Consider the following 14730-nt stretch of genomic DNA (forward strand, 5'->3'; position numbering starts at 1 on the left):
GTCCTTCGCACACATGGTTCCCTCTGCCTTGGATGCTCATCCCACTGCTCTTTGCCTGTCTGTTCTTTGAGTCTCAGCTCGAACGCCTCTTCTTCCAGGAAGCCTTTTCTGATCCTTGTCCCTTGGCAGGACCTGGTGGCCCTGCTATTGGCCTCAGGGTGCCTTGTGTGATATGCTGTGGGAATGCTGAGCAGGAAGTGGCGGGCCTGTTAGCTGGAGGGACCAGAAAGCCTTTGATTCAACTGGGTTTTGAAGGATAGGTAGGAGTTCAACAGAAAGGAATGTGATGGTCTTTTAAGGTGAAGGAGCAGCAAGCACAGGAACAGGGAATAGAGGATAGAAAATAAAACAACCTTTTTTTTAAAAGAAAATTTTTCTTTATTGATTAAAGTATCACATATTTGTCCTCATGCCCCCCATTCCTATCCCAAACCCCTTCCCATGGATGCCCTCACCCCCCTGTTGTCTGTGACCACTGGTTAGGCTCATATGCAGGCACAAAAAAAGCAACCTTTATCGAGTCCTTGCTACTATAATATAATAAAGCCAGAGCCCAGAGCCAGACCTTCCACGCGCCTTCTTTCCCTTGGATAGCAGAATATCTCCACGGGGGTGGGTCTGATTACTCCCATTTGACAGATGAGGAGGTTCCCCCAGCCAATCAGCGATGGGCCTGGCGACAGCTACGGGTCTTTAACCTTAAAGACCAGCCACTTGATAAATTCTAAGCTCCCACCCAGGTTTTCTCTAAATCCAGTAAAGATCCCGAAGACACTTTCTGGCCCTTGCTTCAGGTCGCCTCTCCTAGTCTGTAGCAGCGTGTGTCCAGCTGTCCCAGGGAGAGACTGTCCAGGCACAGGGATGCCTGCATTGAGGGAGCGGTGAGCCAGGGCGGGTTGCTCAGTAGCATCCCGAGAGGCTGCTTCTCGGAGGCGCCCTCGGCGAAGAGCTTCCCCAGATCCCGTGGAATCAGTCATGTCCATGCTCTTCGGATAGGCGGTGTGAGCGTGGATCTTTTGAAGATGAAAGCTGACCCCGTTCTTGTCTTGCTCGCTTCCACTCCTTGCCTCCACTTCCTGACAGCTCGGGAGGGAGGCTGTCACGAGGAAAGCCGCGGCCATGAGCTCTTGGCCGGAAAGGAGCTGCGGAGTGTGTCTTCCCGCAGAGTTCCACAGGAAGCCATTTCCTCCTCAGCCACCTGAGAGCAGTAACTCTTCTTTATGTGGCGCTTTCAGCCAAAGCGGCTCTTCCTCCACATCTCAGGCCAGCCATGTCTCCGCCCTGGGCCTCAGTTTCCTCATCACCCTCATCATAATTGTTGTGATGACTCAAATACATGCATATATGTAGTGCTCACGGAATGGTGATTGACCTGTAGTGGTGCTGCTGTTATTATTGTTTATTGTTGTTATTATCGTCTCATTGAACCTGATTTTGGTTTTCACAGCATCCTGTTGTTGGTGCTGTTTGCATTCCATTTTCCAGCCCAGGACACTGAGACTCAGAGAGGCTGAAGTAGCGATTGCTAACATTTACTGCAGGCCATGTGAGGCGTGGTTTTCATCTATCACTGATTTGATATTACATCAGTCCTGCAAAATAGGTTGGTTACATTATCGTAATCATCCCCTATTGTAGAGATGAAGAAACAGGTTCAAAGTGGCTAATGTTAGGCGAATCCCCTGGAGATCTTGCTAAGATGCAACCAGACTCAGTAGGCCTGAGGTGGGCGGGGCCTGCAGTTCTGTAACGGACCTGCTCCCAGCCAGTGGCCATGCTGCTGGTCCTCAGACTTCTGTGGAGGCGGGAGGGGTTGACCAACGTGCCTCAAATTCCAGCTGGGAAAAGCTGAGGCCGGGATTTGAACTCAAACACTCAAACTCTCCATCCCTTCCCCTTCTCCTCATGCAGCGCAGCCTCTCGTGCTTATTTCCGAAATGAAGGATGACAGTTTGGTTGGCTGCTGGGTGGACAGCAGCATAATGCTTTCAGTCCTGTGTCTTTGCCTGGCTAGCAGTGTTAAGGAAACGGAATCATCAGCATTATCGAAACAGCTGTAATGAATAGAGTCTCTGGAACCAGGGTTATTTCAAGGCTTTCCATGCGGGTTCTCTGATCCTCACAACACCTTCATGTGGTGGGCTCTGTTATCATCCCATTTTGCAGGTGAGGAAATGGAGGAACTTGGCAGGTCCCACTGAGCCCCTAGTAGGGCTAAGCCCAGGGTTAGCCCCAGGTTCTCCTGGCTTTCACCTCTGATCTGCTCAGTGCACTGACTTCCTCTTAGACACGGCACATGACAGTCAGACCATTGCTTACACTGTCAATGTCATCAGCATCCTTTCCCAGCGGTTAATCACCAGCAAGCTGATACTTCCCTTTTTCATCGAGTGAGCTCACAGCGATTATTCCTGTGATCTGAGGCTAATCCTTTAAAAAAATTTTTTTTTTCAATCTGCTTCCTCTTCTCCTTTTAATCTTTATTATTGAAAGTATTACCCATTGACCTCTTCTAGCCCGCCTCCCCCCCTATCTCAGGCCTTCACCACCCTATTGTCTACATCCAATGGATTACACATACATGCATACAAGTTCTTTGGGTGATTTCTTCCCATACACCCACCTAATCCTTTTTTTAAATTTTTTTATTTTTTTAAATATATTTTATTGATTTTGTACAGAGAGGAAGGGAGAGAGATAGAGAGTTAGAAACATCGATGAGAGAGAGTCATCGATCAGCTGCCTCTTGCACACCCCCTACTGGGGATATGTCTGCAACCAAGGTACATGCCCTTGACCGGAATCGAACCCGGGACCCTTCAGTCCCCAAGCCGACGCTCTATCCATTGAGCCAAACCGGTTTCGGCTAATCTTTTTTTTTTTTTTTTTAATGGTAAAATATATATATAACATAAAGTTTACCATTTTTAGGAGTACGGTTCAGTGGCATTAAGTACGTTCACATGGTTGTGCAACCATCACCACTTCCTCATCTCCAGAGCTTTTCTCTCTTTCCCAACTGAAGCTCAGTAGCCAAGAGCAGCAAGGTTAGGTAAAGCGTTTGCTTAGGACTATAAAGCACTTTTGCATTCATGGTCTCCTCTGGATGGATTTTAAATAATTATTCTCACAATAATTTTGTGAGCTAGAACAGGATAGGGATCATGGACTCCCATTTTCTGGTGAGTAAACCGAGGCTTAGAGTAGCTGATGGACCTGCTCCATGTCACACAGATGGCTGAAATAGGATTAAGAACTCACTTAACAAAACCCAGTGCCCTGACTCCATTTCCTCTAGGGTCACTGTTTAGGCAAACTGCAGTTCTGATCAGTTAGGGCACGACCAGGCCAGCAGGGGAGGGCAGTTGGGGGCGACCGGATAAAGAGGTGGTGGTGTCAGGTGCACAGGTAAGGGTTTTCCCAAGTGTGATGTGCACACCACCGTGGTGCAGTGTGACTTTAAGTAGGCCACAGGTGAATACTTCTCAAACTAATAGTTATGCACTTCAGTGTTCATCAGAAACATCAAGCCTGTGGTTTTGTGGATTTCTCAGGCAAATCTAAATGTAAGTGAAGATTAGAGCGTCCAGTTTGGCTCAGTGGAGAGAGTGTTGGCCTGTGGACTAGAAAGTCCCGGGTTCGATTCTGGTCAAGGGAATATGCCTGGGTTGTGGGCTCGATCCCCAGTAGGGGGTGTGCAGGAGGCAGCCAATCAATGATTCTCATCATTGATGTTTCTGTCTCTCTCTCCGTCTTCCTTCCTCTCTGAAATTAATAAAAATATATATATTTTAAAAAAGGTAGAGCGTCCAGGTAAGGAGTCATTTTAAGTAACAGAGCAGGTAGTATGCAGATGGGGCAGAATGTGTGCTGGATGCCAATGACCGCCACCAGGAGCCACGGGCCCAGTCGTGTTGATTGGTCCTTTTTTGAAGACCCAGGGCTACAGAGAAGAGGGTGACTCAGCCGGCAGACCCCCCCAGGTGCCCTCAGCTGTTCTAGTGCTGGGCGGTGCGAGTTGACCCAATTCAGACACGGACTGCGACACTAACAAGCCCCCCCCCCCCCCCCCCCCGATCTTGCTTGTCTTTGTAGATTGCTGACTTTGGGCTTTCCAACCTGTACCAGAAGGACAAGTTCTTGCAAACGTTTTGTGGGAGCCCACTCTATGCGTCTCCTGAAATTGTCAATGGGAGGCCTTACCGAGGGCCAGAGGTGAGCTGTTGTGGATGTGCCTGTTGTGGATGGCTTTGGGTGGGTGGCGGGTCTTGGGGGGAGAAAAGGCCAGAGGGCACAGAGCTTAATCCAGAAAATACTTTAAAAAGTATCCCAACAAAATAAACAAAGCAAACTTTTCCTTATCCTACCTAATAAAAGGGTAATATGCTAATTAGACCAGGTCAACCAGCCATTTTCTGGATGTCGACTTCCTTCTGGACAAAGCCATGGTGGCGGGGGCTGAGGCAGAGGCAGTTAGGGGCGAGATCAGGCTGGCAGGGGAGGGCAGTTGGGGGCATTAGGCAGGCAGGTGAATGGTTAGGAGCCAGTGGTCCTGGATTTTGAGAGGGAAGTCCCAGATTAGAGAGGGTGCAGGCCTGGCTGAGGGACAATCCCCTATCCCCAACCTCTCATGCACTAATTTCGTGCATCAGGCCTCTAGTATGATTATAAAAGCCGTAACATACACAACTTGGGAGAAAAATAGAAAAACCCAGAAAAGCCTAAAAGAGAAAATAAAGTTACCTGCAATCTACCCATAAAAGATAACCAGTTGATATTTTTGTGGCTTTTTAAAGGACCTTTTTTCCAGTGTAAATCTCTGCATTTCAGAAATAATTGAGTCCTGGCTTGTGTGGCTCAGTTGGTTGGGCATTATTTTGAGCACCTAAAAGTTGCCAGTCCGGGCATGTGCCCGGGTTTCCAGTTCAATACCTGATGGGGAGCATGCAGGAGGCAACTGATTGATGCTCCACTCTCACACACATATTTCTCTCTGTCTCCCTCTCCATTCCCTCTCTAAAAATCAATAAAAAAGTCTTAAAAAGTAATTGAGGTCCTTGTATATATAAATGCATATATATACATACACATATATACAAAAGGCAATATATATATACTGTATATATACACATATGTATGTGTGTGTATATACATACATATATATACTATATGTATGTATATACACTGTATATATTTTGCCTTCTATTAACATATTAGGACACATTCTAAATTTGTTATTAAAATAGTTTTTAATGACAACATGAAGTTTCATTGTAGGAATAAACAGCATAATTTACTCCTCAAGATTTAGACAGTCAGATCACTTTCAGTTTTTCCTCATTATAACAAAACAAAAAAACAAACATCAAACCAAAAACCCCTTAGTTCTGGGAATGACTACCTTTTCACAAATAATTTTTTTTTCATTTTTTCAAATTAAGGTATTATATGTGTACATATCTTACCAATTCCCCCATGAATAATTTTGATAGCCTGTATTTTTTAATTAAAGAAATACGTTTTAATTGTATCTTTGAACTCATGAGCAATGCATGACTCTACATGCCTAAGGCTTTTTGGGGGCCATGTGTTAGGTGGAAATGTTATTTTAAAAGCGGCTGGCTATTTTTTTGAGTGGCTATTTTCTTTAAAAAAAAAAATGGTTCTTTTTACATAGAAATTTTTATTCACTCAGTATTCCTTAAATAGCAGCTGTTCACTGGGTTGAAATGTTTCCTTCCAAATATTTATCTGCTTGAGAGTGTTTGGGGCCGGGCTGGAGGCGGAAGAGAAGGATGCCAGCAGCCTCTGCCAATGACAGTGCCGAGAAAGTCTTTCTGAAGTAAAAATGCAAGGGAGGAGCACGGGATTCCATTTACAAAACTGCAGAAACTCGACACTGTACATTTATCATCGATAATGAACGCCTCTTTGATCTCAGAGGATCTGTTTCTGAGGTTACAAGCTGGCAGCCTGTGAACCGGCCGGCGAGCGTGCTTTATTTGGCCACGTTTGTTTTTTCTAAAAAAGAAAAACATGTATATATATTGAACAAACATTTGATAGCTGGGAGATTTCCCATATAAGTCTGGTTTCTGACTTCTCTTGAAAAACCAAAAAGTTCTCTCTCTCGCTTCGTTCACGTTTGTTGTCTGCCTGACTCCTGTAAGCCTTTGGGTTTGCCGCCCGATCCATTTGAAGGAAGGTACAGGGAGGAATGGATTCCTGGGTGAGAAGCCAGGAGCCCTGTGACCCAGGCTTAACCTCCGTCACTGGGGCGAGGCCTCTCCAGAAACCATGTAGGCCTTAGTGCCTCAGTAGTCTCATCTGTCAAGTGGGGGTGGGGAGGGTGAAAGTCATCCAGACCCTACCGATTGCACAAAGTTACAATGAGGACCAAAGCAGACAGTCTGTTTGAGAAAGTTCTTTTGCGGGATGTGGGTCGGACCGCGGGGTCTTGGTTTGAAGTGGAAATGCCCAGCTGCGCTGCATATCGGTTGTCAGGCTGCCATGGCAACCTGCCTGCCAGGTGCTAAACTCAGCTCCGGGGTCGCCGGGGTGGCTGCTCCCACGCTGTGATGCTAATGGTCTGGGCAGCATCCGGAATCCGCTTCCCAGCTCCTCACTGTCCTGTCTCTCCGCTCCAGGTGGACAGCTGGGCCCTGGGCGTGTTGCTTTACACCCTGGTCTATGGGACAATGCCCTTCGATGGTTTCGATCACAAAAACCTCATCCGGCAGATCAGCAGCGGAGAGTACCGGGAGCCCACGCAGCCCTCAGGTGCGTGCCCGGGAGGGTCCGGGGTGGGGCGGGAGCTGCCCTGGCTCACGCTCCCTGCTTCTGGTTTAGCGTCTGGAAGGGAGTCTCCTGCTTTTTCTCTTTCTTCCTGCCAGGTCTTTGCTTTCTGGCAACGCTGGCTGGTGAGGCCGCGTTCCCCAATGAGAATTTCACAACAAGCCTTCTCCACGGCAGGAAGGCTAGGGGGAGTCCCGGTCACTTGCTGTGTGAACTTGGGCAAACCCCTGACCCTGTTTCGATTCAGTTTCTCCCCTGAAAATTAAAAAATTGGGAAAGGTATTTTTGGCGTCTCCTGGTCCATGTAGACACACGGACCACCCTGCCTAGACTGTAAGTGTCATGAGCGTGGCAGCGGCCCCTTTTCACCACTGTGCCCCCAGGGGCACTGATTCATGGTCTGTGGCCGCATCGGGCTCTGTCCCCTCCCCCACACAACCACGTAACCGTGGTGAGCACCCGGGTTGGGTAAAGCTCCGCTGTGGCTGATGTGGGGGCACTCCTTGTGGGCTCTCTGTCTGTGAGGTGCCACCCCGGGCCTCTCAGTCTGGGAGGGAGCCTGCACTTCTAAGAAGGAGGAAGAAGAAGCTGACAGGCTTTCTTAATGTCTGTGTTAGAAGCCAGACAAAGTCCCTTCTGCCATGTCCCGTTGGTCAAAGCCACCGAGGCCATGGGCTCTGCCTCTTGATGGGAGAGTGCCCTGTGTGTATGTTTATACCATCAATCCAGGCACTTCATATGTATACATACACATATATGTTCATACACGGACACACATAGGCAATTCTCATTATTCATGTAATGTTGCTATGAGCACTGGTCAGTGAGACCCGAGGCGCTGCTTCTCAGTGAGATACAGGGCTCGATTCCTGTGAGCCTCTGGAGTGCCTGTGCTTTTGTCACTGAGCAGTAGGCAACCTTGTTTTAAACAAACCCTGTGTGTTTCTGTTTAAAGATACCGTGCTTAAAATATACTGCTGATTGCTTATCATCAAAGTCAGGGCCAACGGCCCGTGACTCATGCCTGAACAAGCTCACCTGACACACATCACAGCCTTCTCTTCCTCGGGATCACTAGATAGCCCCTCAGCCCTGCACCTGGGGCCGTTGAAACAGCCACAGCCACAGAAGGTGCAAAAATGTGAACAACGTGAAAATGGAGAATAGAGAAGAGACTGAAAGGGACACTGGGCGAGCCACGCGCGCAGACACAGCGAGCAGAGTGCGTCCCTCGGTGGGCCTCAGCTGGACACACACGTGTGTTGGGCAGCTCGGGGTTTTGCCTCTCTCTGCTGGACTCAAGTGGCCAGGAAAGCAGCCTGAGTTCCGATGTTGAGGTTACACATACATTTTAATGAGTAGGTGAATTTACAAGTACAGGATCTGTGAATAATGAGGATTGACCATTCACATGTGTAGATGGATAGAGTCATATCTATTTTTTTTTCAATAAGCCAACCTGGTAGGGATTTTTTTTTTTTTTTTTTTTAGAAATTTCAGGGTGACCTCGATGGCGGTCTTATTTGCCTCAACCAGCTACCTGGGGTTCCTGGCACATTGCAGGAGTTCAGGGAATATTTGCGGAATGACTGAATGAACACCGTCCTGTCACTTTTCAGGGTGGGGCTCACCCCTGGCCCCCTTGCCAGCTACTCACTAGCCCACATATAATAAGTGGCCGGGGGAGGGGGCGCCTCCCAGGACGTAATTCAGCTCCCATCAGGGAAGCACAGATGATCTTTGAAGTCGGTGTGTAAGCTGTGAGAGGCCACTGGTTCCCTGTGGGGCTTCCCCCTACCTCACTGGCAGCAGAAATTTGCAAATGGAGTTTGTCAGACAGGCGGCGAGCTGACAGCAGACAGATCAGCTCGCGGATCCGACAGCTCCGCATGCTGTGGCTTCTGTCGGAGAGGGAAAGGAGCTGAGCTATTGGGGTGTGGGCCGCAGGACCTGGCCGAAGCCAGCCGTGGGCGTGGCCCCTTCACTTGGCCCCTTCACTGCCCGGCTGTGCCAGGGCTGAGCTCCTCTCCATCCTCCTCCTTTCCCTCTCTGACGAGGAGCTTTTTCTCGCCATTTCGGCCCCACATTTCCTTGTCATCGCTACACACTTTCCCGATGACCCTGAGCACTGCATGCGTATGCAAGCCTATGTCTGGAGGACTAAAGAGAGCCATAGGAATCTACAGCTGTGTTCCCTTTCCGTGAAATGACATTCACCTGCTGGGACTGGGTCTGGATTCTTTTCGGGGTACCCGGCCTTGCCCATTTTATAAAGATTAGAGTTGATAGAAAGCTCAGTAGTTTGTGACATCCCTCCCCTCACATGCAAACACATGCCAGGCTGTGATGGTGAACTGGCCTGTGGTTCTAAGTCTTTTTTTTTAAATTTATTTTTTTACCGAAAGAAAGGGAGAGGGATAGAGAGGTAGAAACATCGATGAGAGAGAAACATCGACCAGCTGCCTCCTGCACACCCACTACTGGAGATGTGCCCGCAACCAAGGTACATGCCCTTGACCGGAATCGAACCTGGGACCCTTCAGTCTGCAGGCTGACGCTCTACCCACTGAGCCAAACCAGTTTCGGCATGTGGTTCTAAGTCTTGATGAGGTTTTAGAGTAGGGGTGTCGAACTCAATCAGAGAAGGAGCCAAAATCTAAAATCCAGCCTAAATCGCAGGCAGAATGGTTTACTGAACAGTCATAAACTGTCATTGTGATGGAAACGCAGCGGAGTGCAGTGATGACAGCGCGGTGCGGGCCACATTGCAAGGCCTGGCGGGACGGATTTGGCCGGCGGGCCTTGTGTTTGACACATGTGTTTTAGAGGTACAGTTTGGAAGGCTTTGGCTAGACTGGGGCTCCGACTGGACTTTTCGGAAACTGAGCGTGTCTCCTTAGTCATCCTGGTCACAAAGCCGGGGGCTCCCATTAAGGCCTCTTCCTTCTTGCCCCGCAGATGCCCGAGGACTCATCCGGTGGATGCTGATGGTGAACCCCGACCGCCGGGCCACCATCGAGGACATCGCGAACCACTGGTGGGTGAACTGGGGCTACAAGAGCAGCGTCTGCGACTGCGATGCCCTCCCCAACTCCGAGTCCCCGCTCCTGGCCCGGATCATCGACTGGCACCACCGCTCCACGGGGCTGCAGGTCGAGGCAGAGGCCAAAATGAAGAGCCTGACGAAGCCAGGGGCCTCGGAGGTCATGCTGGAGCGGCAGCGCTCGCTGAAGAAGTCCAAGAAGGAGAACGACTTTGCCCAGTCCGGCCAGGACGCGGCGCCCGAGAGCCCGTCCAAACTGGGCTCCAAGAGGCCCAAAGGGATCCTCAAGAAGCGGAGCAACAGCGAGCATCGCTCTCACAGCACCGGCTTCATCGAGGGCGTGGTCAGTCCGGCCCTGCCCTCTGCCTTCAAGATGGAGCAGGACCCGTGTCGGACTGGCGTGCCCCTCCCGAGCTCCCCCGAGGCGGAGGTGCCAGGCAAGCTTGGCCCCAAACAGTCGGCCACCATGCCCAAGAAAGGCATCTTGAAAAAGACGCAGCAGAGGGAATCGGGTTACTACTCCTCCCCGGAGCGCAGCGAGTCCTCGGAGCTGCTGGACAGCAACGACGGGATGGGCAGCGGCATCCCGTCCCCCAGCCCCCCGGACACGGCCAGGGTGACCGTCCACAGCCTGTCCTGCCGCAGGAAGGGCATCTTGAAACACAGCAGCAAGTACTCCGCGGGCGCCATGGACCCGGCCCTCGCCAGCCCCGAAATGCCCACACTGGAATCCTTGCTGGAGCCCAGCGTCTCCTCCGAGGGCCTCTCCCGGAGCTACAGCCGGCCTTCCAGCGTCATCAGCGACGACAGTGTCCTGTCCAACGACTCCTTTGACTTGCTGGATCTGCAGGAGAACCGCCCCGCCCGCCAGCGCATCCGCAGCTGCGTCTCGGCGGAGAACTTCCTCCAGATCCAGGACTTTGAGGGGCTCCAGAACCGGCCCCGGCCTCAGTACCCGAAGCGGTACCGGAACCGGCTGGGAGACAGCAGCTTCTCCCTCCTCACGGACATGGATGACGTGACTCAGGTCTACAAGAAAGCGCTGGAGATCTGCAACAAACTCAACTAGCTCCCCGCCTGGGGTGCAGGGGCGGGTTGGGGGTGGGTACAAGGGAGGAAGGGAAGCAATGACTTGTGCTAACGAGCTGGTTACCTCTTTGCTGGCCACGATGATAGACTGAAAAAGGATTGGTGCCATCTCACTTGGCCAAGGGTGCCAACCTTGCACTGGCACCTAAAAGGGAGAAGTGGGCTCTCTGCCAGTCCTGTCAACTGCCAGTCAGAATTTGGGTCCTAGTTGGCATCAGCTTTATGGTACCTCCTAGAGGCCCAGCTATCCAGTGGGGGGGAGGGTGGCATTGGTCAGCACTTAGAGGGTGGGGAGGAAGCATATGGAAGAGGGAGCATTTCCCTAGAAGTCATCTGAGTGCTCCTGGAGGAGGCATGAGAGAGATTGGGGACATCTGCTTTGGGTGACCTCAGAGCTTGCTCCTTCTCTCACATTAGCAAGCTTGGTGTGGTCTGATTGCATGGGGTTGGCAAGTAGATTTCAGCAACCTGAGTTTGAATCAGTGGTTGATTGGTAGTGGCTGCTGGCTGTGCTGGTGTGAGTAGCCCAGGCACAAGGGAAGGAGTGCTGTGATCAACTAGTCATGGCTGCCATGAGCATGGGAAGAGGAGCCGTAGCACTCCTGCCATCATTGACCTGGTTAAGCCCTGGGAATTAGGTTAAGGTATCCTGTGGGGTCTATGTTATCTCTTAATGCTACCGGAGTGGCACTTGTTCATTTGCTACTCTATCTTGAATGGAAGATAGGGCCTTGGTCAGAGAGAGGATGCTCTGAACTCGGCCAAGGACTTAGAGCCCATGGTGATTTTTTTGGCTTCTTCTCTGATGTCTGTCTTGCTCTTCAGCACAACTTCCCAAAGGTGGATGGGAAAAAAAGATGGTGGTGTCAAAGGTTAAAACTGTGTATGACAGAACTTGGGACCCTCTGTGCTTTTTTGCACAGATGACTGGAAACTGACCCAACATCAATAAGGGGGCAACCTGTCAATTTCTATAACATCTCAATATTAACTGGAATGCTGCCTCTTGGGTTCATTCTCATTTGCATGAATGCTCGGAATTGGATGTGACACTGTCTGTAGTCTCCAAAGGAGTAACTGGCTAACCCATTGACCCTGTCTAGCTATAACAGGCGGTTTCCCCATCCACCACGTGTGGAATCCTCAGAAGTAGGTGAGTTTGCTTGTAGGGAGTTAGTGTGTAGGTGGGATATTTGGATGAAGAAAGGAAAGTCAGGCAGAAAGTGTTTCTCCCCCAAAGCTAGGTATTCTGTGTCATGGGTTTGAACTCCTAGGCTTTGGGAGAAAAAAGAATGTTTCATCCATTCAAATGAATAAGGTGTTGAAAGAGCAGGGTGGGTTGGGAGGAAGCATGTGGAAGAGGAGACATTTCCCTGGAAGCCCAGATGGTTCTGGAGGAGGCAGAGAAGAGGTGTGATAAGACTCTCACCTTGAAAAGACACTCAGATTGCAGGCGACAAGACGTCACTCCCACATCTTCAGGTTCTGGGTTTGAAATTCATGGTCTTATTTTTGCATTTGGGATGACTTCAGATTCTACTGGCCTGAGGGAATTGAAACCCTTGTTTCAAGTTGGTTGACTTCAGGCAGCCACCTAGAGACACAAGGAGGACTAGTTTTGGAAGTCTTTTTGGGAAATCCAACGGGCAATAATAGCTCCTGGGGAGATGAGAAAGAATTCACCTTAAGGCATGAAGAACATTTCATTAGGACAAAGCCACCCTTTCCCTAAGGAGATGGCGGCATTTCTCCTGTTGGCCACCAGCTCTGGGTTCCTTCAGGTCCAGCAGAGTCATGTATTGTGGGAAGCTTCTCAGTTTCCTTGCATTCAATTCCACCTCCTTCCTGAGCTCCAATAAAGGTTCAAAGGGGAAAAAAAACAACACACCACTAAAACCTCTGTAGGTGGCAAAGAGTGTGTGGAGGGTGTGTAGGCGCATGGAGGGCATTCTGCAGCCTCTGAGCTCCCTACTCCTTCTTATCTCATTTTCCACAACCTTTTGGGAGTTCCCTTGTCTGCCACACTGCTGGTCCCCTTGCATGGCAGCCGGCCTTGTTGGTAGCTGTCAGTATGACTTAGGTATATCACCTACCTACTGGTTGATGTGTTGTTGTTTTTTCCTTTTGCCAAGTGATTACCTCGGTTTAGTATTTTCCAACCTTCTAATCTTGAAATAAAAATGACACTATTCAGAAAAGCTATTCTCCTCCCCCACCCCCCTCAAAGAGAAACACACGTGTATGTTCTCTGTTGTCCGTAAACCCAGACTGGATTGTGACAAAGACAGTCCTCCACCCCGAGAATCTAGGCTGAGTCCTGGTGTGCTGCTAACGAGCTGGTGGCCTTGGGCACCTGCAGAGTTTTTGGGACTAAGTTTCCTCTTCGGTGAGAGCTCGAGGGGTGGGTTAGCTGGTCTCTCAAGCCCTGCCTAGTTCTGACATTCTGCTAGATCCTCCTAGATGGGATGTTAACTGCTTTTTAAGGAAAACCCTGGAAGAGAGGGAAAAGCTCAGAAAAGCCACTTCCCTGCTTCCTAGTAAGTCCTACCACCCCTACCTGCCAATCCCTCGCCAAGCAGGTCGTGCTTGATTCGTTTCCACGGAATCACAAGCGAGAGACACTTTTACGACCCAGTGGACCAGGAAGGAGGTTCAATGTCAGCTCTCCCGGTCCTTCCCTTGCCTCTTGGGCCTTTCAGTGTCTTAGTTTACACATCTGCCAAAGGAGTAGAGTCATCCTTCTTTTTACAGGTAAATTTCAAAGGCATGATCAGTTTTCAGGAAGTGCTTCAAGACCCCAGGGGTAATGAAAAGGCTGAGAACTCACTGAATTTCCATCCCTGTTGTCAGGTGCTGCTGCTTGAGATGACAGGGAGCACTTTTCAGGGTGGGATTCAGGTGAGGCTTGCCCAGGCCTGCTGTCTTGAGTACAAATGTGAATGATCGACTGACTGCTTATTGCCAAACTGGAAATGTTCTGTAGGGATTAACTGGCATGGTATCATTCCTAGAAGAAAATCGAGAGAGAGAGAAACTTGACTGCACATTAAAAAAAAAAAAAAAAAAAAAAATCCAAGTTGTGACTTTTATTTAATTTCTATTTTTTTGTTTTGCTTTGGTAATAAAAAGTTGACTTTTTTATTTGAATTTGTCTTTTCTTATTTATTGGTCTGAAAGGCATTTCAAAGGTATTATAATAATATATTGGTGTAATTTAATTGGTGCAACATGCTCGATGGCTCCAGTCAAAATTGGTTTTCACTCATTTGATTGGTTTGAGCCCAGAATAGCCTACAGGGGGAAAGAAAAAAGAAAAAAGGAAAACAGAAAAAAAAAAAAAAATCTGGATAACCACCCAAAGTGTTTGTATTTTCATTGGAAACTGATTTCTGTTTTGTTTTTGTTTCTGTTTTTATTTTTAAATTAAATAAATTGCAATGAACTGAACTGGGACTTCGCTTCTTTATTTGCTTGTTTTTCGTTTAGTTAACTAAGTGATAGAATGGGTACAACCGACAGAAAACCATTCAAGCTTAAGCACAAATGGGGGATTTATTCGAAGTTCTCAGAAGGCGGAGAGCAGTAGGCAGTGGAGAGTGGGGTCTTTAAGGACAGGTTCTCTTTTCTGCTCCTCTTTGCATATCAGCTTCATTCTTCCCTTTTTGTAGCCTGGCTTTCCCCTCCCTTGATTTTACGACCCATTCTGGCTTATCAGATAACGTTCACATTGACGTGTTCTCATTTCTGGTTCCAAAGGAGACTCCTGACCCAATTCCTTCCACCTGGACTAGAGACAGAATCAG

General features: G+C 49.1%; 1 protein-coding gene across 2 annotated transcripts in view; it reads left to right on the forward strand.

Annotated features, from left to right (window-relative positions):
- The window catches only part of NUAK1 (NUAK family kinase 1), a 67542-nt gene extending 53168 nt beyond the window's left edge, over positions 1-14374 (forward strand). The window contains exons 5-7 of one of the 2 annotated variants that reach the window (XM_036456107.2): positions 4096-4215; positions 6648-6780; positions 9754-14374. In XM_036456107.2, coding sequence (XP_036312000.1) covers positions 4096-4215; positions 6648-6780; positions 9754-10907 — 1407 coding nt within the window. In that variant the 3' untranslated portion in view covers positions 10908-14374. The remainder of the gene's footprint in view (positions 1-4095; positions 4216-6647; positions 6781-9753) is intronic. The other variant, XM_036456108.2, reaches the window with a different exon arrangement.
- Positions 14375-14730: the final 356 nt, after the last annotated feature.

The sequence above is a fragment of the Pipistrellus kuhlii genome, unplaced genomic scaffold (genome assembly GCF_014108245.1).
Source record: "Pipistrellus kuhlii isolate mPipKuh1 unplaced genomic scaffold, mPipKuh1.p scaffold_m20_p_3, whole genome shotgun sequence".
Lineage (NCBI taxonomy): Eukaryota > Metazoa > Chordata > Mammalia > Chiroptera > Vespertilionidae > Pipistrellus > Pipistrellus kuhlii.